Source organism: Microcaecilia unicolor, unplaced genomic scaffold (assembly GCF_901765095.1).
Source record: "Microcaecilia unicolor unplaced genomic scaffold, aMicUni1.1, whole genome shotgun sequence".
Taxonomy (NCBI): Eukaryota; Metazoa; Chordata; class Amphibia; order Gymnophiona; family Siphonopidae; genus Microcaecilia; species Microcaecilia unicolor.
Genome location: NW_021963036.1, coordinates 196,041 through 221,601, shown reverse-complemented (window position 1 = coordinate 221,601; position 25,561 = coordinate 196,041). Strand labels below are relative to the sequence as shown.

At 44.1% G+C, this 25,561-nt stretch overlaps 1 protein-coding gene across 1 annotated transcript in view; it reads left to right on the top strand.

The window, feature by feature from the left end:
* The window catches only part of LOC115458807 (chromosome-associated kinesin KIF4-like), a 210,843-nt gene that overhangs the window by 39,272 nt on the left and 146,010 nt on the right, over positions 1 to 25,561 (top strand). The window contains 2 exon segments of the mRNA XM_030188620.1: positions 6,055 to 6,230; positions 20,903 to 20,964. Of these exon segments, the coding sequence (XP_030044480.1) occupies positions 6,055 to 6,230; positions 20,903 to 20,964 (238 nt within the window).

Below are 25,561 nucleotides of genomic sequence, written 5' to 3'. Positions count from 1 at the left end.
TTCCAAGAATTTGTCCAAACCATTTTTTAAACCCAGATACGCTAAGCGCTGTTACTACATCCTCTGGATATTTTCACTCAACGAAAAGCTCTGGAAACAGTTCCAGAGCTTTTCGTTGAGTGAAAATATATTTCCTTCTATTTGTTTTAAAAGTATTTCCATGTAACTTCCTCGAGTGTCCCTTAGTCTTTGTATTTTTGGAACGAGTAAAAAATCGATTTACTTCTACACCACTCAGGATTTTGTAGACCTAAATCGCATCTCCCCTCATCCATAGCTTTTCCAAGCTGAAGAGCCTTAACCTCTAGCTTTTCCTCATATGAGAGGAGTTCCATCCCCTTTATCATTTTGGTCACTCTTCTTTGAACCTTTTCTAATTACGTTATATCTTTTTGAAGACAGTGACCAGAACTGAATGCAGTACTCAGGGTGTGGACACACCATGGAGCGATACAAAGGCATTATAGTGTTTTTGGTTTTATTCACCATCCCTTTCCTAATAATTCCTAGCATCCTATTTGCTTTTTTGGCTGCTACCGCACACTGAGCAGAAAATTTCAGTGTTATCTGACACCCAGATCTTTTTCTTGAGTGATGACCCTAGCAGTATGTAACTGATTTGGATTATTTCCAATGTGCATCACCTTCCATTTGTCCACATTAACTTTCATCTGCCATTTGGATGCCCAGTCTTCCTATTTCCTTCCTGCAATATTTTACAGTCCGCATGTGTTTTAACAACCTTGAATAGTTTCTATCTGCAAATTTGATCACCTCACTCGTTCTGATTTCCATATCACGGTATTATGTAAGCCACATTGAGCCTGCAAATAGGTGGGAAAATGTGGGATACAAATGCAATAAATATCCTTTATAAATATGTTAAATAGTATTGGTCCCAGTACAGATCCCTGCGGCACTCCACTGTTCACCCTCCTCCATTGAGAGAGATGATCATTTAACCCTACTGTTTTCTGGCCAATTAACCAATTCATACCAGAACCTGGCCTCGTATCCCATGACTCTTTAATTTTCTCAGGAGTCTCTCATGAGGAACTTTATCAAAAGCTTTCTGAAAACAACCGGCTCACTTTATTCACGCCTTCAAAGAAATGAAACAAATTGGTGAGGCAAGACTTTCCTCGGCTGAACCCATGCTGACTCTGTCCCATTAAACCATGTTTTATTTATTGCATTTGTATCCCACATTTTCGCACCTCTTTGCAGGCTCAATGTGGCTTACATTACATCATGATTCGTGGAAATATATAAGAAAATAGGCATTTAGTATTGCATAAGGATCTTGGGTAACATGATATCATCTACGTGTTCTGTAATTTTATTCTTTATAACAGTTTGAACTTTACTCATGCTTAGTCCAGAGTTATCTTTTCACATGGCCTTGCTCATCTTACTGTGATTACTTCCTGTGTTCAAACACTTGCATTTCATTCCACTTACAAATCATGCCGTAAGTGAGCATAGTGTACAGAGGGGATAGTCTCGCACATGTCAGTTTTTATTTTTTCCTTTATTTTCCCTACCCCTTGGAACTCTTACAAAGAGTTAACATGCCTCTAGAGCCTTTTTACCCAAGATTTCATGCAGGATTAAAAACTAACTTTCCAAAATACATATAATTAGTGGAGCTGGTAGTTGGCTCTTCAAAATGTTTCATTTTTATGTTCATTGTGTGCTGGTTTTATAAATATTAGTCTGTGCGTTATAGGTACCCATTAGGCAGTATAGAAAAAAACACAATAAAATGCAACCATACCAGACTACAGCCTTTTTAGACAGGATAATGGCTATAAAGTTGGTAGTGTGTGGCGGCGGCGGTAAGAAAGCAAATAGAATGTTGTATGTTATTAGGAAAGGAGTGGAAAACAAAAATGACATTATAATGCCTTTGTATCACTCCATGGTGCAACCACACCTTGACTATTGTGTTCAATTCTGGTCACCACATGTCAAAAAAAATATAGTGGAATTAGAAAAGGTACAGAGAAGAGCGATGAAAATGATAAAGGGGATGGAACAACTTCCCTATGAGGAAAGGCTGAAGAGTCTAGGGCTCTTCAGTTTGGAGAAAAGACGGCTGAGGAGAGATATGATAGAGGTCTATGAAATAATGAGTGGAGTGGAACGGGTAGACGTGAATCACTTGTTCTTTCCAAAAATACTAGGACTAGGGGGCATGCAATGAAGCTACAAAGTAGTACATTTATAATGAATTGGAGAAAATGTTTAACTCTGGAATTCATTACCAGAGAATTTAGTAGTTTAGCGGGGTTAAAAAAGGGTTTGGATGCCTTCCTAAAGGAAAAGTCCATAGATCATTATTAAAATGGACGAAAATCCACTGCTTATTTCTAGGATGAGCAGCATAAAATGCATTGTACTGTTTTGGGATCTTGCCAGGTATTTGTGACCTGGATTGGCCACTGTTGGAAACAGGATGCTGGGCTTGATGGACCTTCGGTCTGTCCGAGTATGTCAATTCTCATGTACTTATGACACTGTCATATTTTTAGCAAATGAGAGGATACGAACATTTGTAAACATTTTATTAAACAAGAATTAATTCTGGAATAAACAATATTACAATAGTAGTAAGACAGTCTGAGATATCCAAAAATTTCCATATTAATTGAAAGTGAAACAAGACCTTGAGGTTGACTTAAATATTGTTGCTAACATGAGGGCTTAGAGATCCTGCACTTATCACTTTAACTGCAAGCATTTGTGTTCATTGCTTTCCAGCTATATTCTGACTTTCTCCTTGTCACAAAATGCCTAGCACCCACTTGGGGTTACCCTAAGGCCACCTGAAGGGTGTGTCCCCAGCACTGCTCGGGCCCGGCTGCACCTGGACATTTGCTGTACACTATACCCTCCTCCCATTGACCTGGGTCCTGCTTGCCTCTGGGCTAGTCTCCCATTTAAGTTATTCCCTGTTGATTTCTAGGACACCTGGGGCCATACTCTCAGGGGTCCCACAGTTTCCAGAAAGCACTCGCAGACCCAAAGCAAAAACCACCAAGATTCTTAGTCCAAGTCAACAGAGCTAATAAACTAATGAGCTTTCGCAGAAATAGATCAGTGGACGATTTAATAAAACAGGTAGAAGAAAAACAAGCAATAACAGGTAACTGAATAAGGATCAATCTTAACACTTTGTCACTACCTGGGTAGCACCTGGGGAGTTTCAGGAAAATAACTGCTCACAGTTCTTGAACAGAGCCTCAGGGCAGAAATGTTGACCCTCTTCACTCTCTATCTGAGACTGGATAAAATCCAGTACCTCCTGGCTGGTTTTGAACTGCAGCCCAGAGCACCAGCTTTGAAAGTATCTGGCCAATGGCACTGTAGGTTGCCCTTCCACAGGGCTAAACAGCTTTCTCTGCAACAGCTTTAAAACAAACACCACCTGCTGGCCAAACTAGAGAAATATGCTACATGAAAACATTAACACAATTCACAGGCTTGAAAACCCCCTGTTTTTTGCCACACTCCTTTTCTGTATCTCTCTGCTTAGTCTTCCCTTCTACTTTTGTTGCTTATAAGTGACTTGGTAAGGTGGTTTATTTTAGTATTTTCCTCAATATCATCACATTTATGCTGGCTTGGTACATTCTGATTCTAAAGGTGAAGTGTTATGTCTGTTTCCTTACCAATTTAGAATCGGCCTGTAAAGACTCTAGTAGCTGAGTCTGAGGCACCATGGAATTAGCTTATGCTGCCTCCAGTAGTCTTGGTGGTTTGGTTCTGAGTCGCTTGCTCTTGATAATGTAGACAATTTGAGAAGAAGAAATAGTCATTATAGGGGAGAAAATCCAGTAAGGAACTGCTGGCAAGGAATAGTAATCCACTTTTCCTGGCCTGATCAGGTAGTAATCTCACCTTTATCCATATTTATTATGGATTTCCTGACAACTAGACCGGCTTGGTGTGCCTCAGGACATGGCTAGGAAATGCTGCTAAGCCTTCCTTAGTATTATCACTTTGTCTTATCTGGCCTTCAGCTTTCTGTTGTAGCACATCACCTTCATGAGAAGTTAGCAACAGAGACCCTGCTTAACTAATGGGACTGCTAATGCTTTCAAGCCAAGAACCTGTTCATTAACACGTAAGATAATCACTAAGTGCTGGTGAATGTACAGTGGTGGAAATAAGTATTTGATCCCTTGCTGATTTTGTAAGTGTGCCCACTGACAAAGACATGAGCAGCCCATAATTGAAGGGTAGGTTATTGGTAACAGTGAGAGATAGCACATCACAAATTAAATCCGGAAAATCACATTGTGGAAAGTATATGAATTTATTTGCATTCTGCAGAGGGAAATAAGTATTTGATCCCCCACCAACCAGTAAGAGATCTGGCCCCTACAGACCAGGTAGATGCTCCAAATCAACTCGTTACCTGCATGACAGACAGCTGTCGGCAATGGTCACCTGTATGAAAGACACCTGTCCACAGACTCAGTGAATCAGTCAGACTCTAACCTCTACAAAATGGCCAAGAGCAAGGAGCTGTCTAAGGATGTCAGGGACAAGATCATACACCTGCACAAGGCTGGAATGGGCTACAAAACCATCAGTAAGACGCTGGGCGAGAAGGAGACAACTGTTGGTGCCATAGTAAGAAAATGGAAGAAGTACAAAATGACTGTCAATCGACAAAGATCTGGGGCTCCACGCAAAATCTCACCTCGTGGGGTATCCTTGATCATGAGGAAGGTTAGAAATCAGCCTACAACTACAAGGGGGGAACTTGTCAATGATCTCAAGGCAGCTGGGACCACTGTCACCACGAAAACCATTGGTAACACATTACGACATAACGGATTGCAATCCTGCAGTGCTCGCAAGGTCCCCCTGCTCCGGAAGGCACATGTGACGGCCCGTCTGAAGTTTGCCAGTGAACACCTGGATGATGCCGAGAGTGATTGGGAGAAGGTGCTGTGGTCAGATGAGACAAAAATTGAGCTCTTTGGCATGAACTCAACTCGCCGTGTTTGGAGGAAGAGAAATGCTGCCTATGACCCAAAGAACACCGTCCCCACTGTCAAGCATGGAGGTGGAAATGTTATGTTTTGGGGGTGTTTCTCTGCTAAGGGCACAGGACTACTTCACCGCATCAATGGGAGAATGGATGGGGCCATGTACCGTACAATTCTGAGTGACAACCTCCTTCCCTCCGCCAGGGCCTTAAAAATGGGTCGTGGCTGGGTCTTCCAGCACGACAATGACCCAAAACATACAGCCAAGGCAACAAAGGAGTGGCTCAGGAAGAAGCACATTAGGGTCATGGAGTGGCCTAGCCAGTCACCAGACCTTAATCCCATTGAAAACTTATGGAGGGAGCTGAAGCTGCGAGTTGCCAAGCGACAGCCCAGAACTCTTAATGATTTAGAGATGATCTGCAAAGAGGAGTGGACCAAAATTCCTCCTGACATGTGTGCAAACCTCATCATCAACTACAGAAGACGTCTGACCGCTGTGCTTGCCAACAAGGGTTTTGCCACCAAGTATTAGGTCTTGTTTGCCAGAGGGATTAAATACTTATTTCCCTCTGCAGAATGCAAATAAATTCATATACTTTCCACAATGTGATTTTCCGGATTTAATTTGTGATGTGCTATCTCTCACTGTTACCAATAACCTACCCTTCAATTATGGGCTGCTCATGTCTTTGTCAGTGGGCACACTTACAAAATCAGCAAGGGATCAAATACTTATTTCCACCACTGTACATATTTATCTGTAGATGGTAAATCTTATTTGGATTATATCTGGTTCAACTACCTGTTGTGGTCTGTATAAGGGCTGAGTTTAGGCAGGGAGGGAAGGCTGCAAACAATGTAGCCCACTTTCATTTATACACACAATTTTGCGTGTTGTAAAAGATTGCATGAAATGTATTTAATAAGTAAGTTACTTTTGTCAGAATGTTGGATCTGATGGATGATGGTAGCTAGTTAATCCCATTAGCATAGTTAATTGGCTGTTTTGACCTCCCCCCCCCCCCCCCCCCCCCCAAATATGTTTCAGACTCTCTTGGTGGAAACAGCCACACTCTAATGATAGCCTGCATCAGTCCTGCTGATTCCAACATGGAAGAAACCTTAAATACACTGCGATATGCTGACAGGGCACGGAAAATTAAAAACAAACCAATCGTCAATATTGACCCTCATGCTGCTGAGCTTCAGCGCCTGAAGCAGCAGGTAAGATGTGGGGAGGGGAGAATACATCCAGATGGGTACCTTGTGAACGGGAGGCTACCTTAATGTAAGAACGTAAGAGCAAAGTCCTGCCTTACTGTGTTTCTTCTGGGACATGTAAACCAGTGCATACCTGAACTAGTTGGTACAATGTATTTGGATTTTCAGAAGACATTTGATGAGAATCCTCTTCTCAGGGACTCTTGGAAGTAGTTTTAGTATTTGTACTACCTTTACTACATAAAGTCAAAGCAATTTACAAAAATGTCAAAACTTAAGAGGAGGTTCTGTTATATATTGTTGTTAGTTTGTCACCTAATGGAGCTCCTGTCACAGCAAGTCATGATAGGCCATGGCTTTTTAGTGAGTTGTAAAAGACAGGGCCTTTAGTAGGACCTGTGCTGTTAACTGAGATGGAGGCAAATATGTTTATATAAATGCTGAATGAGATGGCAATTTTATGAGGAAATTTGAAGTTGTTAAAATGAGAAGATTGTGTGGCTTTTCAGAAGGATCTTGAGACTAGGATTCTGGGCATCTAAATGGCAGGTGATGCATATAAAAAAAATATTCCCAGCTGCAGGTATAAAATGCTGAGTTACTCCCTTATTGATTATTCTGCACTGGCTTCATATTCAAGCACAATGTTTTAAAACGTGAGATCAGGTACCAGAATATTTAGCTCCATTTGTGGGATTGCCTTCATGCAAAAAAATCTTTGCGGTCAAAGGATTTTTTTGATTCTCCATTATTGCTTGGGAAAACTCTTAAAATCCAGAAGATTCAGTGTAGCTAGTAATCTGCACTGAAGCATTTTTTGCATTGTGTTTTCCAAGAAAAAGCTTGGCACATTGTAGACACCATTAATTTTCAGGTGCTAAAATAATTCAGGGATTATTTGAAAAGGGATGGAGAGCAAAACTGAGTATCATTGGGCCTGTATGTTCATGGTGCAATCAAGGTTCAAGAAAGCATACAGACAGACAAGCTGCAAGATCCAGAACAGCAGAAACAGAGCAGACCAGTGTAGAATGCCTGTATTAAAAAAGACAAAAAAACCCCCCTTTATTCACCACAAACAAACTTTGAAACAAACTCTAAAAGCCTGAGACGGCTATATTTCATCTTCCTAAGGGCTACATCAGGGGCCCATTTAGAACCATCGGGTGTAAACCAGAGCCTCACCTATGTGCTCAAGGGCAGTTATATCACTTTCTGCTCGTTAGCTTAGCTCCTACTTGCACTGAATCTGCCACAGTTGCTGAAAGACTGCTTACATAGGAGCTGGACCGGCTATATCTAGTGAAATTACATACACAATTAAAGAATTTCATAAAGAAACGTTAAGATTCTAAATCTTAAATAACGAGCCTTGGACCTATCCCTAAAAGGAAGGGAAATCCAATGGCTTGCTGCTTGGTAACTACCAATGGGTAGTGGAAAATCAGTCAATCGATCACAGACTTTTTAAGTGAAGGTGATTCCATAATGGAAGTTATATTCCGGTGCCTAACCCCATAAAATCTTAAATGTATTTTAAAATTGTGCCTGAATAGAAAGCCAATGCAGACTAGTCAATAAAGGAGCAAACAGAGAAGTAGCAACGGAAGCAGAGCAAGCACAAGGAAACGGTGCAGTGGCCCACAGATGTAGCAACCCAATCACATAACAGGAACAGCTATTGCTATCGGCTACATTTATACCGTGCAATCTGAGGAAGCTTTGCATCTTTAAGCCAACAACTTTCTGGCCCCTGGCGCAGGCAATATGCTGAAACATAGGCCATGTCAAGTGCCTCAATAAAGTTAGTATCCTCTGATTTTGGTCTCAGCCTCTTTTCTATCTGTGGGCCACTACAGTCAATAAAGGAATCAATTTTACCTGTTCCAGAAATCAACCTAGTTGCTAAATTTTGTAAATTTTTTCTTCTATCAGAAGAACCCAAGTAAAGCAAACTACAATAACATGGTTGCCTGAACTGTAAGTTGAAGATGCTCTTGCAGAAAATATTTAATGTAATAAGATTGGCGTTTAGAAAAATATTTTGTGTGGTGACATTGATAAATAAGGGTCAAATAGAATTCCTATAACTCTGAGGGTTCAAATGCAAAATCCTTATCAATTTTAAACTTGCTACCAAAAGAATCCATAGTTGGGCAATCTAAACCATAATGTCTTTTCAGTATTAAACCTTAGCTGAAAACAGTTTGCCTAACATTCCATTTTTGAAAATATGAATTATTGGAGTACCATCCATTAAGGAAGCAGAAAAATGAACACCTTAATTACATAGTTTTGGTTGCCCTCATCTCAAAGGATATAGCAGAACTAGAAGAAGCTTCAGAAAAGGGCCTTGAGAATAATAAAGGAGACGCAACACCTCTTATGAAGAGAAACTAAATAGGTTAGCACTCTTCAGCAAAACAGAGTACACACCATAAAAACAAATGCCTTTTTAACCAGTGTTAACTCTAAGCAGTTTCAGATTGTCACGCAATTGTATTTGAATATTTTTACTGCTATAATTCTCTATTGCTTATGTTTGACTTATTCTTGCTGTATGCCACTTTGAGTGAATTCCTTCAAAAAGGCAGTAGATCCTATTTTTTTTTTTTTTTTTTTGGCATGTGGACTTAATCCAGATAGTGACAGACAGGCAGGCCTCTTCTCCTTCCAAGGCGTTGATGTCTGTTTGCTGTGGATCCCTTTTGTCTTATGTCCTGGCCTTGCCCAGCCCTTGAAAGGTGACACTTGAAATATAAGGGCTGCCTGGCAGTGGTAGTGGAAACCCTGTTGAAGGCTGATGTCTGGGTTTCAAAGACCTTTGACACATGGTGTGTGAGGCAGGCTATCTCGCCTTGGAGGGCTGAATTATTCTCGTTTCTATTTTTTCTCTGAGGATTTGAGTAAGGCGTGGCCAGCCACCCTCATTTGCTTTTGGAGCCAAGTTTAGGATAAGTCCTTGTTTGATCCCCTTTAAAAGTATACATTGTGGTAGTGGCACCATCTCCACATCCCCCTCACGCCTCTTACAACAATAATATTTTATTCTATTCCACCTAAATCCTAGGCAGATTGCAAGATTATGTGCATAAGCATTAAAAAAAATTAGCTATATAGCTATGCATTGACAGTTACAGCCTGTAAAAAAAAAAAAAAAAAAGTGTTTAACTACTTTCTAAACATGTTGTAATGACAACTTATAATAGTAAAGGTCTTGCAATAGAAAAAGTAGCTTCCCTCATTGCAGCTGCCTTGGTCTTGAAGGCATTGGCAGGCCCTCCATTTGAGCCCCTCAAGCGCATTTTTCTGAAAGACCTCTCCTTTGAGATGGCCTTTCTAGTGTAGTGGAGCGGCCTGAATGTGGTTTGATTCCCACTGCAGCTCCAAGTGCCTGTATATAATATCTAAACTACTTTGTAACCACAGAAAGTCAGTACATTAAAACCATCCCCTTTCCCTGATTTGTGTTGTACACTGGATTTCTGAGTTTCAGGCTATTGCTAGGGTTACCATATGGCTTCAGAAAAAGGACACATTGATCCAGTCCGTGTTTTGCCTCCATTGAAAGCAATGGAAGTAAAACCCAGACTGGCTCAATCTATTGCAGAGATCCTTGCTTTTTGAACTGCTCATGGCACTTTGCATGGGTTCCTCCTTGCCAAAGGTGGTCTCGGCCTTCTATGTGACTCAAGTGGTTCCCTTACTAGCTTTCACCGAATTGTTAAAAACAGGTTCTGGACAGACGCTGCAAAAACAAACATGGTAAGGTTTTGTTGTAGTATCTTGGTCACAAATGAGTTCAGAAGATCAGATAACTATCTTGGCTGTGCAAAGGGGAGGCAGCCTCTAAGGCATCAATTGCTCAATGGATCAAGGCAGCCTATAGTTTGACGAATAGTGGTTCTTTTTAGCCTCAGGGCTCATTCAGTTACAGCTTAGGTGACGTCCTGAGCAGAGTCTCGGGTGGTTTCTGTGGAGGGCATTCACTTTGTAAAACATTACAAGCTTAATATGAGCTAGAGACAACAGTGCCTTTTGGTAGGACATTATGCAGGGAGCTTCGTCTTCCCACCTGGATGTATAGCTCTCTGGTTTATCCTGTTGGTTTGGACTGGCCCAGCTGGATGGTAAGGAAAGTGAAATTTAATCTTAGCAGTTGACTGGTCAAGCAGGACTGAATGAAAGTAAACAACCCGCTCAGAAAACTGTGGGTTGGGGTTCCTGTAGCAGCTTTATGGACTGGGTGCTCCAAGCCATTTTCTTCTGTCTGGTATTGTCTCCATTTTATATTTTTGCTTTTTTCTATAGCATCCATCCAGACTGGCATAGATGAATGGGTTATGCACAACTACCAGCAGATGGAGACAGAACCACTGACTTATAATTTGGCTGTGCAGTCGCCCTAGCGCCAGTCTGTTCTCAATCTCCAGCAGGTGGTAGACGATGTTAGTTTGTGTAGTCCTGTTAATGAGGCCTTTAGGGAGTCTTGGGCTCCTGGGGATTTGGCTTCTTTTCTTTTTACCTTTTAAAGCAAAAAAAAAAAAAGTGAACTTTCTCCCCTTGGTGCGGAGTTTATCTCTTTCTGCTGGACAGAGGTGGGGCCTGTGTTGTCTCCATTGCCTCAGGGGTGCCAAACCTGGTGGCCGGGTCCCTCCCCTGTTGTGATCAGTGCCTCAGCTGATCCTCTGTCTTCAGACGGGACAGTTGAGCTTGGGGACGGAGGGGGTCTGCGAAGTCTGTTTAGTCAGGCTGGTCAGTGCTGCTGTGGTTATGCAGTATAAACAGTGGCAGGCTGAAATGCTGCTCCGCGTGTTCTCACAGAGGAATGGATGAGTCTGGCCACTGTAAGTTGGTTTTTTATTTTTGTGCAAAGGGGGGGGGGGTGCCCTCACACAGTGATGGCTGCTTCTTCAGGATCCATGTCTGAGTTCTCTGAGCACCGGGACTCTGCGGCCAAACTTGGTTCTGGGGAGTCTGTGTGGCCAGCTTGGCTGTTGGACCCTTTCAGGAAGCCTCTGGTGGGGATATTTCTCCTGACTTTATTCTCATGATGTATGAGGCCTACTGCCTTTGCAAATCGGAGGCTCAGACTTGGACCAGGGGGTCATTGTGGACTGCTTGCCCTTCATCCCATGCTGCGCCTCCTAAAGGACAAAGTTGGACTGGGATAAGGAGGATCTTCTGGACACCAGTTCTGGCTCCGAAGATGAGTAGGACTGGAATCTAGAGGGGCCCAGTGAGCTGGAGAAGGCGTGTGTGGCCAATGTCTGGATGGGGGAGGACTTCAGTTGTGCCCCTTTTTCTATAAGGAAGAGTTACAAAAGTTGATTGCGCAAGTGTCTGCAATGTTGAGATTTGAGGAGGAACCGAAGGAGGCTGTGCAGACAGTAGACCCTCTGTTGAAAGGCATCAGGAATTGCAAGAGGACCTTATGAAACTGGGCATTCAAATGACAGACAAGGTTTAATGTGAGCAAGTGATTCATGTGGGAAAGAGGAACCTAAATTATAGCTACAAGATGCAAAGTTCCACATTAGGAGTCACCGCCCAAGGAAAAGATCTAGATACTCCTCAACACTGACTCTCTAGGTAGAAGCCAATCGGACACTTAACCAATCTGGGTGATTGTACCATGTTTCAATGGTGCAAAGTTCAACCACTGAAGTGTCTCACCTGCTGGAGTGAGATGCCAACAATTCTTGGTTTAAAAAGTGAGGTGACGGCTGCAGAAGGGATATGATCCTGAACTGCCATCTAGCAAGATCATTATAGTGGTACAATCTGTTAATCAACAGTGCTGCCAGATGAGGATTGTAAAGCTGCAGTCGATGGAAGTACCTGGATGATATTAAGGTTGGCACATGAAAGGGCTTTGAGGTTGGCCATTCTAATCTTCATATCCAGTGCAGCAGAGGAAAGAAGCATTATTGAGCTATTGGCCTGCATTAGTCTAGGCCCCAACGACTCCCTAACTAAATAATAATAATTGAAGGAAAGGTCCACTTATAATTATTTTTTAAGCAGACACTTAGCTTCCTGGCATTCCATCTGCAGCAGAGAGGCTCTGAGCAGGATTCATCTATTGTCTCCTCTCTGGAAAAGGTGGTCTTTTTCAGTTTTGCTAGAGCAATGGCAGACTGGAGAAGGGGTAGACATCTTCCAATTTATCTTTTCCCCAATGAAGACATGGCACTGCCCATTCTCATCTGTGCATACTTAAGGATGTCATGAATATAGGAGATCCCGTTCTTGCTGTGGAACCTCAAACATTTGCCCTATGTGCAAAGCTCCATGGTTCAAAAGCAGGTTCGCTGCAGTGATCCAATCTGCTCTCATTAAGCCCAAGCAGATGTAGAATAACTGTATGATGCCCCAGGGGAAGAGGTGACAACCCTGGACAGTGAGTAGCCTAGTGGTTAGTGCAGTGGACATTGAACCTGGGAAACTGAGCTCAACTCCCACTGCAGCTCCTTGTGACTCTGGGCAAGTCACTTAACCCTCCTTTACCCCCGGCACAAAACGAGTACCTGAATATATGTAAACCGCTTTGAATGTAGTTGCAAAAACCTCAGAAAGGCGGTATATCAAGTCCCATTTCCCTTTCCCTATTCTGGATAACGTAGAGGGTTTGCCACAGTTCCTCAAGAGAAACTTCACAGGACTAGTGGGCAAGGGAATATGAAAGGCATGTGCTAGAACTGATCTGTTTTTGAGCTAGATATTGGACTTCAGATCCAACATACCTCCAAAGGACTGGGTAGAGAACCACTGTATTACCATTTGGAAACAGATTCCTGATGCAACATTTGATCAGTCTGATCTAAGGAATCACACTATGCCCAATATTCAAGGGAATTATGTTCATAAATTGCTCTCTGCAAATTTACTAGTGTAGCTTTATACTCTAAGTGGAAGACTGGCTTAAGGGTTAATGCAGCAGGCTTAATACTGGGCTCGATTCCCACTGCGGCTCTTTGTGACCCTGGGCAAGTCACTTAACCCTCTCTTACCGCAGGTACAAAAACCAAAATTGTGAGCCCTCTAGGGACAGGAGGAGGACCTTAGCTTGTTCTCCACTTTAAACTTGATAGTTATGCCAGAATTAAAAATTTAAATTTCACTAAACTCCTAAATTTAGGAGCATAAGTAGCACTGAATTCTCAGAGGACAAGTAGGCTGTGACGTTTGATGGCAGCCCCAGGATCGGAAATCTTCCTAGCAACAAAGTTTGCTAGAGCCCTCACGCGCACGTGCGACCGTCTTCCCGCCCGTACCGCGAGCGTGCCTCAGTCTCTTTTTTTTTTTTTTTTTCCTCGGCTCAGTGCGGCTGCTTTTCGGCTGTTCTGCTCCCCAGAGAGAGCCCTCACAGCGTTTTCGCTGGTTTTCGCCTCTTCAGTTTTTTCTGAGCAAGTTCACTCGCGTTTTTTTCGTTCTTTAAAAAAAAAAAAAAAGTAACTTTTCCTTTACTTCCTAGTTTATCCCCATAAGTTTCCTTTCGTTGTCGCGAGCAGCCATTTTGGCCGCCCATACGGGGTTTTTCCTTTTTTTTTTTTTTGTGCCATTTTGGCACCATCGCAGATTTTGACTTCGCCGCCGCGATTTTTCCGTCCATGACCTCTAAGATAGCCAGCGACTTCAAAAAGTGCACGCGGTGCAGCCAGGCAATCTCAGCCACTAATCCACATGCTTCATGTATTCAGTGTCTCGGGGCTGGTCATCGCCCCGACGCTTGTACTCTGTGTCTTCACCTCAAAAAGCGGACACAAGCGTCGAGATTGGCTCAGTGGGAGTGCCTGTTCCAAGCCATGCTCGGTCCTTTGGCGTCGACATCAGTAGCGGTACCGAGATCGGAGACTGTATCGATGTTGGCACCGGAGAGTGCATCGACGTCGGGAGTGCAGGTAATGGCTGTCCAGAGACCTCATGCTGGCAGCAGTGAGCCATCTAGTGGGTCTCCACCTGCCTCAAGGACTCCTGCGGTACAGGCCCCCCGGGATCGATCTCTTTCGGACCCGGCCACGAGGAGGCGTGTGGATTCCACGTCCTCGTCGGTACCGGGAGGTACTGGTGACGTGCTTCGAGCGAAGGCAAAGAAGCACCGTCATCGGTCACCCTCCCGTCATGGTAGCGAGAGCTCCGGGACATCGAAGGATTCGGCACCTGTGAAGTGTCTACGCCGGGAGGACCGCTCACCCTCCATACAGGAGGTGTCTGCACTCTTCTCCGGACAGCCTGGTACCGCCTCCACGCCCCAGGCAGAATCTGACTTCGTCGCCTGTACCGACCCCACAGCCTTGCTCGACAGACACTCTAGACGAGCGCCTCCGAGCCATCCTTCCAGGGATTCTGGAATGGCTGCTGTGACCATCTGTTCCGGTACCGGTGGTGCTTGCGCCGTCGGTACCGTCGAGAGATGCGGCGGTTCCCCGCCCGTGGTGCGGACTGCGACGCCGGTACCGCTTGCGGCCTCGGCTGCCACCCAAGTTGACTCCCCGTCGATGTCGCTGGAGTCGTCTTCTCGGCATTGCCATCGAGGACATGGTTCCTCGGCGTCGAGACGGGCCTGGCTTCGGACTGAAGTCAGAGAACTCGTGTCCGATACAGAAGGGGAGACCTCATGGGAGGCAGAGGAAGAGCCAAGATATTTTTCTGAGTCTTGTGGTCTTCCTTCTGATCCTACTCCTTCGCCAGAGAGAAAGCTTTCCCCCCGGGAGAGTCTGTCTTTCTCTTCCTTTGTCTGGGAAATGTCTACGGCCATTCCCTTCCCTGTGGTTACTGAGGATGAGCCCAAGGCCGAGATGTTCGAGGTCCTTGACTATCCTTCACCACCTAAGGAATCGTCCACTGTTCCTCTGCATAATGTCCTGAAACAGACATTGCTGACGAACTGGGCGAAGCCATTAACTAATCCCTCCATCCCCAAAAAGATTGAGTCCCAGTATCGGATTCACGGGGACCCAGAGTTGAAGAACCAATTGCCTCATGACTCTGGCGTTGTGGATTCCGCTCTCAAGAGAGCCAAGAGTTCTCGGGATTACACCTCAGCGCCCCCGGGGCGGGAGTCTAGAACTCTGGACTCTTGGGAGGAAGGCCTACCATTCCGCTATGCTCGTGTCCAAGATTGTCGTACCAGCTCTACACGAGAATCCTCTTGTGGAACAATGTGCGGCAGCTGATGGACTTGGTCGATAAGCTCCCGTCGGAGCAGGCCAAGCCTTTTCAGGAGGTGGTCAGGCAGCTGAAGGGGTGTTGCAGGTTGAGCAGGATAATGCAACCTCACGAGTGGTCTCAACTCGAGAGTGGTACATCAGATCTTCCAAGCGTTGGGCACCCCCTTGGTGGATCCCTTTGCTACGCAGACCAGTCAGAAGGTCCCTCAGTTCTGTTCCAGACTTCAGGCCCACGGCAGACTAGCGTCGGATGCCTTTCTCCTTCACTGGGGGAAGGGCCTCCTGTATGCGTATCCTCCCATACCCTTGGTAGGGAAGACTTTGCTGAAACTCAAGCAGGATCACGGAACCATGATTCTGATCGCTCTCTTCTGGCCGCGTCAGATCTGGTTCTTCTTCTGGAGTTGTCCTCTGAAGAACCGTGGAGATTGGAGTGTTTTCCAACCCTCATTACTCAGAACGAGGGGGCGCTTCTGCATCCCAAACTCCAGTCCCTGGCTCTCGCGGCCTGGATGTTGAGAGCGTAGACTTTGCTTCCTTGGGTCTTTCTGAAGGTGTCTCCCGAGTCTTGCTTGCTTCTAGAAAAGATTCCACGAAGAGGTGTTATTCTTTCAAGTGGAGGAGGTTTACCGTCTGGTGTGACAGCAAGGCCCTAGATCCTCGTTTTTGTCCTACACAGGCCCTGCTTGAATATCTTCTACACTTGTCTGAGTCTGGTCTCAAGACCAACTCTGTAAGGGTCCACCTTAGTGCAATTAGTGCTTATCGTATAGAAGGTAAGCCTATCTCGGGACAGCCTTTAGTTGTTCGCTTCATGAGAGGTTTGCTTTTGTCAAAGCCCCCTATCAAGCCTCCTACAGTGTCATGGGATCTCAATGTCATTCTCACCCAGCTGATGAACTCTCCTTTTCAGCCACTGAATTCCTGCCATCTGAAGTACTTGACCTGGAAGGTCATTTTCTTGGTGGCTGTTACTTCAGTTCGTAGAGTCAGTGAGCTTCAATCCTTGGTAGCTCATGCTCCATATACTAAATTTCATCATAATAGAGTAGTCCTCCGCACTCACCCTAAGTTCTTGCTGAAGGTGATGTCAGAGTGCCATCTGAACCAGTCAATTGTCTTGCCAACATTTTTTCCCCATCCGCATACCCGCCGTGCTGAACGTCAGTTGCACATGTTGGACTGCAAGCGAGCATTGGCCTTCTATCTGGAGCGGACAAGCCCTTTCAGACAGTCTGCCCAAATGTTTGTTTCTTTTGATCCGAACAGAAGGGGAGTGGCTGTCGGGAAACACACCATTTCCAATTGGCTAGCAGATTGCATTTCCTTCACTTATGCCCAGGCTGGGCTGACTCTGGAGGGTCATGTCACAGCTCATAGTATTAGAGCCATGGCGGCGTCAGTGGCCCACTTGAAGTCAGCCACTATTGAAGAGATTTGCAAGGCTGCAGTGTGGTAATCTGTCCACACATTCACATCTCATTACTGCCTACAGCAGGATACCCAACGCGATAGTCGGGTACATAAGTAATGCCACACTGGGAAAAGACCAAGGGTCCATCGAGCCCAGCATCCTGTCCACGACAGCGGCCAGTCCAGGCCAAGGGCACCTGGTGAGCTTCCCAAACGTACAAACATTCTATACGTGTTGTTCCTGAAATTGTGGATTTTTCCCAAGTCCATTTAGTAGTGGTTTATGGACTTGTCCTTTAGGAAACCGTCTAACCCCTTTTTAAACTCTGCCAAGCTAACCGCCTTCACCACATTCTCTGGCAACGAATTAGAGTTTAATTATGCATTGGGTGAAGAAATATTTTCTCTGATTTTGTTTTAAATTTACTACACTGTAATTTCATCGCATGCCCCCTAGTCCTAGTATTTTTGGAAAGCGTGAACAGATGCTTCACATCCACCTGTTCCACTCCACTCATTATTTTATATACCTCTATCATGTCTCCCCTCCAGCCGTCTCTTCTCCAAGCTGAAAAGCCCTAGCCTCCTTGGTCTTTCTTCATAGGGAAGTCGTCCCATCCCCGCTATCATTTTAGTTGCCCTTCGCTACACCTTTTCCAATTGTACTATATCTTTCTTGAGATGCGGCGACCAGAATTGAACACAATACTCAAGGTGCGGTCGCACTATGGAGCAATACAACGGCATTATAACATCCTCACACCTGTTTTCCATACCTTTCCTAATAATACCCAACATTCTATTTGCTTTCCTAGCCGCAGCAGCACATTGAGCAGAAGGTTTGTGTATTATCGACGACGACACCCAGATCCCTTTCTTGGTCTGTAACTCCTAACGTGGAACCTTGCATGATGTAGCTATAATTCGGGTTCTTTTTCCCCCACATGCATCACCTTGCACTTGCTCACATTAAACGTCATCTGCCATTTAGCCGCCCAGTTTCCCAGTCTCGTAAGGTCCTTCTGTAATTTTTCACAATCCTGTTGCGAGTTAACGACTTTGAATAACTTTGTGTCATCAGCAAATTTAATTACCTCGCTAGTTACTCCCATCTCTAAATCATTTATAAATATATTAAAAAGCAGCGTTCCTAGCACAGACCCCTGAGGAACCCCACTAACTACCCTTCTCCATTGTGAATACTGCCCATTTAACCCCACTCTGTTTCCTATCCTTCAAACCAGTTTTTAATCCACAATAGGACATTTCCTCCTATCCCATGACCCTCCAATTTCCTCTGTAGCCTTTCATGAGGTACCTTGTCAAACTCCTTTTGAAAATCCAGATACACAATATTAACCGGCTCCCCTTTGTCCACATGTTTGTTTACTCCTTCAAAGAATTGAAGTAAATTGGTCAGGCAAGATTTCCCCACACAAAAGCCGTGCTGACTTGGTCTCAGTAATCCATGTCCTCGTATGTGCTCTGTAATTTTGTTTTTAATAGCCTCTACCATTTTCCCCGGCACCGACGTCAGACTCACCGGTCTATAATTTCCCGGATCTCCCCTGGAATTTTTTTTTAAAATGGGCGTTACATTGGCCACCCTCCAATCTTCCGGTACCACGCTCGGTTTTAAGGATAAATTGCATATCACTAACAGTAGCTCCGCAAGCTCATTTTTCAGTTCTATCAGTACTCTGTGCTGCAGAATCTGTTTGGGGTTTAGAATCCAACTCCATCTCCCTAGGCCCATTTTTATTCTGTTCCAGGCTGCACACTCAGTTTTCTGTTTTAGGTCAATCTGTTATGTCCTCGCCGTTGCGAGGCCCAGTTGACCAATGTTGGTTGTTTTGAGTGAGCCTGGGGGCTAGGGATACCCCATCAGTGAGAACAAGCAGCCTGCTTGTCCTCGGAGAAAGCGAATGCTACATACCTGTAGAAGGTATTCTCCGAGGACAGCAGGCTGATTGTTCTCACAAACCCGCCCGCCTCCCCTTTGGAGTTGTCTTCCCTTGTTTTTGTTTGGTAACTTGACTGAGGCACGCTCGTGCTACGGGCGGGAAGACGGTTGCACAGTGCGCGCGAGAGCTCTAGCAAACTTTGTTGCTAGGAAGATTTCTGATCCTGGGGCTTCCGTCGGATGTCACCCTTCAGTGAGAGCAATCAGCCTGCTTGTCCTCTGAGAATACCTGCTACATGTAAGTAACTTCGCTTTTCAGTAGTGGGCTTATAAATTCAGCTCATAAATCTAGGCAAATACAGGACAGACCTAAATTTGCAGATAACTCTCAAGAGAGGAGTATTTAGATGCTCGTTTTTCAAAATATATACATCTCATATATATTATTTTGAAGAGAGGAGACCAGAGAAATTTGTTTCCTGTTAATTTCCTTGGAGAATATACTCTCAACTACATCATTCAAGGTTATAAAGACCCCTGAAGCAGGCCATTGTGCCGAAACACGGCCGTGTCTGGTCGCTGTTATGTACACATAATTTTTAAGTGAATAAATATAAAACAGTTGGTATCCTCATCCATTCTCCTCACTTTTTTGTGTCATCAGAACTGCAAAAACCATACAGCCTTAGGTTGGTTTGCAAATAGGCATACATTTAGTAACACAGTTGTTGTTTGTTTTTTGTTTTTAATACTATTAGAATTCAGCATCTCCTCCACCCCATTTTATTTCCAGGATACCCTCACTAAAACAAATGCAGAAACAGCCTACTGCCACCACAAACCATGTTTGTTCTGTTTTCCCCCTCTTTCGCTGAGTATCACTCCTCCTAAAACCTCCCCACAACTTTGTCTTCTCCTGGTAATTGCGTTTGTATGGAAGTGAGCGGATCCATATTCTGCCACATGCCATGAGTATGAGCTTTCCTTTACATTCTCCAGCCCAGTTCTAGCAGAGGATGGTGGTCAAATGTGCAGACTGATATCTATTCTCTCATGGGCAAGCACTTTTTACCTCAGCTGATGTTTTTTCATCATCTACACCTGGTAACCAGAGAGAAAAACATGCCCCCAATCTTAGTACCAAGCTTTGGAGTACCTTTTGGTCACTTTACCTTCTGCGGCATGCAGTCTCTAGTGTAACCAGTCCCTCATCTGAGTTTACAGATGTCCCTTACTGTCACAGGACTCAGTAGTAAAAAGGGCAGCTGGGAGGCTAATCTCAGTGTGTGAAATTTTCTTGGGTGCAGCCTGGTTCCATTTTAGTCACAGTGTTCACAAAACTGGTGTAACTTAAGTATGAGCAGACTTAAGAGGTGTGACAAGGTGTAGTTACCACAGTGTGTACCTTTAAAAAAAAATTATTTTTTAAATAGCTGTGTCCCTGATTGCAGCCAAATGCCCCCCCCCCCCCCCCCCAGTGAACATAAGACTAGAATTCTCATGCCTGATTAAGTGAGATGAAATTATTTTGACTGCATCAGGTTTGGCTTTGGGGATGAATTGGAAACCTAAAACATAAGAATTGCCTTCAGTAGCCTTGGTATATGATATTGAGGAGCTGGAGGCAGCTCCTACTGGCAAAGGGGCATAGTGCACTGGTCTAGCAGGACTAGAGGAAGGGAAATTAACAGATAACACTAAAGGAGAAATGTATTCTTAGCAAGTTGTATTTCTTTGGATGATGTGATGTTTAGTCTAGTATATGAGAAGGCATGTAGGAATTAAGTTTGACAGCCCATGCAAGGAAGCACAGCCCTTAAGAATTTTAAAGGCCAAAACCAGTATGTTTGGCTCAATACAAGTCCATGCTATGGAGCTGTATTGAATCAGTCACTTGTGCTTTTGCAGAAATGAAGTACAATGTTTATACTAGCACAAAAGCATGAGCTCTGGGAATCTTTTTGATTCCATGCCAGCGGCATTGCCTCCAAAAGTCCCATAAATCTTACCTTTTAGGATCTGGTTATTTCCCACTTCTCTTGGAAGGCATGGAGGCCATTCTAATGTCTAATGCCAGTTAGTGTATTTCTCCCCAGACTATCCCGGGGCCCAGTTTTGAAGCTTTAACCATTGCCCTGGTTGGCTTTATTTATATCTTTTTGTTTTTTTTTTTTTTTTTTTTTAAGGTTCAAGATCTTCAGGTCCTTCTCTTACAGGCTCATGGAGGGACTCTTCCTGTGCTATCAAAGTAAGTTTTAGGTGTTTCACGGTTTTTAATGTGACAGCATTTTTGATCTTGTAATATGTTGTTTGGAATATGGAAAATGAGTATTATGAATAAAAATGCTAATGTTACCTTAATTTCTTCCAGACATTTTGACACTACTACTACTATTTATCATTTCTATAGCGCTACAAGGCATGCGCAGCGCTGTACACCATACACAAAAAAGACAGTCCCTGCTCAAAGAGCTTACAATCTAGATAAGACAGGTAAACAGAACAATTAAGGGAAACGGAATAAATAGGTGAGGTTAAAGGAAAGGGCCATCCACACCAGACTTACACCCTGATCACATATGTAAATCCCACAAAGAACAATATCTGCTATAATTATGAAGAACTGGGTTTTGTGTGCCCTTGTGGTTTTTTTAGGGCTCACTGACTGATCTTTATTGAGATTGTGCTCTGATGATAGACAGAGACTGAACATAAACCCTAAATTGCAGTTTCTTCAATGTTCTTTGTGGGATTTACATATGTGATCAGGGTATAAGTCTGGTGTGGATGGCAGTGTGAGTGAGTTGCAGGGATACTATTTGGTAATTCTTTTAATGCACTGGTTTGTTTTCACTAATAAAGATTTTGTAATTTATATAGAACAGGAGTACTGTTTGTTGTTAATAGAGAAAGAAACAGGTTTTGGCAATCTGTTGAATATGAGCAGAGAAGGAGAGAGAGGAGTCAAAGATGACCCCAAGGTTACGAGCTGATGAGACGGAGAATGAGAGTGCCATCCACAGAAATAGAGAAAGGGGGGAGAGGAGAGGTAGGCTTAGGGGGAAAGATGAGTAGCTCAGTTTTGGCCATGTTAAGTTTTAGATGACGTTGGGATATCCAGGCAGCTATGTCAGATCTGGAGACAAACAAAGCAGATCAAAGCTGTTTTTTTTTTCCAGCAGCTGAGAGATGCGACCAGACTTACCCTGTGTATTGAGCTGATGTCCTCACCTTGATTGAGGAAAGCACCCTGCTGGTTTTTTACGTTTCAATCTCATGTCTTGCTTGGACTATTAGCCCCTGACGTAGCCCTTGTGGGCGAAACACAGTCTGTCGGGCTGATTGATCTGCTTTGTCTCCACGTTGGATTTTGCGGATCGCTTGCCATCTTGTTTCTTAGGACCAGCTATGTCAGATAGGCAGGCTGCAACCTTGGACTGGATGTTGGTAGAGATTTCAGGGGTAGAGAGTTAAATTTGGGAGTCATCAGCATAGAGATGGTATTGAAAGCCATGAGATGATATGAGAGCCAAGGGAAGAAGTGTAGATGGAGAGGACCGAGAACAGAACCCTGAGGTAAACCATTTGGTAGAGGGATAGACACCTCTGACAAGCAATGGAGATACTTTTATGGAAAGTGTTCCTATAGTATGAATAATGTTTGCAAACTTGCCACACTGTGCTTGTAATCAAATAGCATACAACACTGTCCTAACAATTTCTTATGTTTGTCCTCTTCCATATTCAGTTTTAGGTATATTTTGATTTTGTTTGCCTTTTGATATCACAGTACAGTTGAGTCCTCTGGGTGGAGCAACATGATATTGCAGTCGGAAGTACTTGAATTTGTTGTTGGGATAGTGATCTGTGTCAGGGGTGCCATATGCAGAGTGTAACTTCACCATTGCGCTGCCTGCAGTAAAGCTCCCCTGGACCCATCACATTCCTCAGTGACATCTGCCAGCAGTTAACCGAAAACCCAGCTGTAGTGTTTGGCTGAAGAGGCATGGCCTAAGGGTCCAAAGGAGAGTTAACACGGCGATTGTTATGCTCAATGCCATGTGGAAGCAAAAGAATAAAGGTAAAAGTTTGGCCCTCTGGATAGGCATATATTTGTTTTCCACATTTTCCCACCTAATCGTAGGCTCAATGTGGCTTACATAGATCCGGCAAGGTTGTTACCAACTCAATGAACAAAACAATGAAAGAAAAATAGAGAGTGAATGGAAGGTTAAATAGATCTGGTGTGGTTCGTCCCTTGCTGGTTGCAAGGGTGGGATTGTGCGGTGAGGAATTGAGAATTGTCCGTTGCTAGTTTAATTGTGTTACATTGTTTGGTATTTATGTGGGGTCTGTGGGGTATGCCTTTCTGAAAAGGTGAGTCTTTAGGTGTGTTTTTTTTTTTTTTTTTTTTTTTTGGAACTTTAGGTAATTGTCTGTGGCTTTCAGGTCTTTTGGTAGTGTGTTCCAGAGCTGTGTGCATATGTAAGAGAAACTGGACGTGTATGTTGATTTATACTTCAGTCCCTTGCATCTTGGGAAGTGAAGGGTTAGGTATGTTTTTGCTGTTTCAGTTGTGTTTCTCATTGGTAGGTCTATCAGCTCTGTCATGTAGCCTGGGGCTAGACCGTGGATTATTTTGTGAACCATAGTAAAAAATCTTAAAGGCAATATTTTCTTTTGTAGCCAGCGCAGTTTTTTGTGGAGGGGTTTAGCGAGTGGACTGGATTACCAAGTTTCAGGTTGCATTGAGAGCGCTAAGTTCATCTGACAATTCTACCACCATCACTAATGAATTTCCTATTTAGCCTCCAGTTAGGGAGTAGAGGGGAAGGCTATAGCAGTCCCATGGGTGACTCCTCTGCATGTAAAATACCCTTTGTTGGAGCCTTTGTTGCTATTCTTAGGATGGTTGCTTCACATTAGGCTCTTAAGCAATATTTGGGGAAGTCTAGTAATTTGTTATTTTGACATTTAGAGAGTTGTAACTTGGAGGAATTTGCAGCCCATCTGCATATTCATCCCAGCATTCTCTGGGGTGACTCCCAGGTCCACCCTGATCCAATCAGGGTTTCTGCTCCAGGTGCTGCAAGGTGTGCAAAACATTTTATACAAATTATGTTCTGTTCTTTTACTTCCAATAGCTCCAATACATTTTCTCTTCTTGATATCACTCTATTTCAAACAACTGCATACCTCAGGACCACATTGCCCACCTTCTGCTTTCATCACCTCACCATCCCTTTTGTGTTCTCCCTTCTCAGCTCTCAAGCTTCTTCCTTCCATTCAACCATCTCCATTCTGTGATTGCATCTCATTTTTGTCACTGTCCTTGTGTCTCTCCAACTCTTCTTCTTACTCTTGGCTCTTTCTCCTGCTCTCTGCTGGGGATATCGATCCCAATCCTGGTCCACCAAACTGGCTTTCATCCTACTCGTGCAGGTCCACAATGTCTCCAATCTTATTTCTGTTCCTTTTCTTTCCCCTTCTGTGCCCTGTGGAATGCCCACTGTCTCTCCAACAAGCTTGCCTACATCCACAACCTCTCATATATTCTCCATCTGCTTTCATTAACCGAGACTTGGCTGTGCCCTGAAGTCTCTTGTTAAGGATGTAAAAAGAATTGAAGCGGTGCAAAGAAAAGCTACGAGAATGGTATGGGATTTGCGTTACAAGACGTATGAGGAGAGACTTGCGGACCTGAACATGTATACTCTGGAGGAAAGGAGAAACAGGGGTGATATGATGCAGACGTTCAAATATTTGAAAGGTATTAATCTGCAAACGAACCTTTTCTGGAGATGCGAAGGCGGTAGAACGAGAGGACATGAAATGAGATTGAAGGGGGGCAGACTCAAGAAAAATGTCAGGGAGTAGTGGATGCTTGGAATGCCCTCCCGCAGGAGGTGGTGGAAACGAAAATGGTAACGGCATTCAAACATCTGTAGGATAAACATAAAGGAATCCTGTTCAGAAGGAATGGAACCTAAGGAGCTTAGCCGAGATTGGGTGGCAGAGCCGGTGGGGGAGGCGGGGATGGTGCTGGGCAGAATTATATGGTCTGTGCTAGAGCCAGTGGTGGGAGGCGGGACTGGTGGTTGGGAGGTGGGGATAGTGCTGGGCAGACTTATACGGTCTGTGCCAGAACCGGTGGTGGGAGTCGGGGATAGTGCTGGGCAGACTTATATGGTCTGTGCCCTGAAAAGGACAGGTACAAATCAAGGTAAGGTATACACAAAAAGTAGCACATGTGAGTTTATCTTGTTGGGCAGACTGGATGGACTGTGCAGGTCTTTTACTGCCGTTATCTACTATGTTACTGTGTCTCTGCTTCAACTTCTGTTCCGTGTCATGGAGGTTACCTTTTCTCCCATGTTCCTTGCTCAGTTAGAGATGGTGGTGATGGGCTGCTACACTCACCCTCTTGTAGATTTCAACCTCTTTTCCATCTGGGTCTGGCTGCTTTTCTTCCCCCCATCCATCTATTCACTCCTCTTCACTCCTCTATTTCTCTGAGTAGCAGTCATTTCCACATCATCATGCTGATCAATCCATAGACTGGTGGGTTGTGTCCATCTACCAGCAGGTGGAGATAGAGAGCAAACTTTGCCTCCCTATATGTGGTCATGTGCTGCCGGAAACTCCTCAGTATGTTCTCTATCTCAGCAGGTGGTGGTCACACACAGCAGCAGCTCTGGCTAGGCCTCCAAACCTAATTCTTAGGTTTTGTTGAGTGCCTGGGGTTGAGGGCTCTTCTTGAGCAAGTGCAAACCTGGTGGCGCCAGGTCCCTCCTTTTCTCCCCCCTCCCGCTGGCTCCGTTAAAAAAAATAAAATTTTGAACATC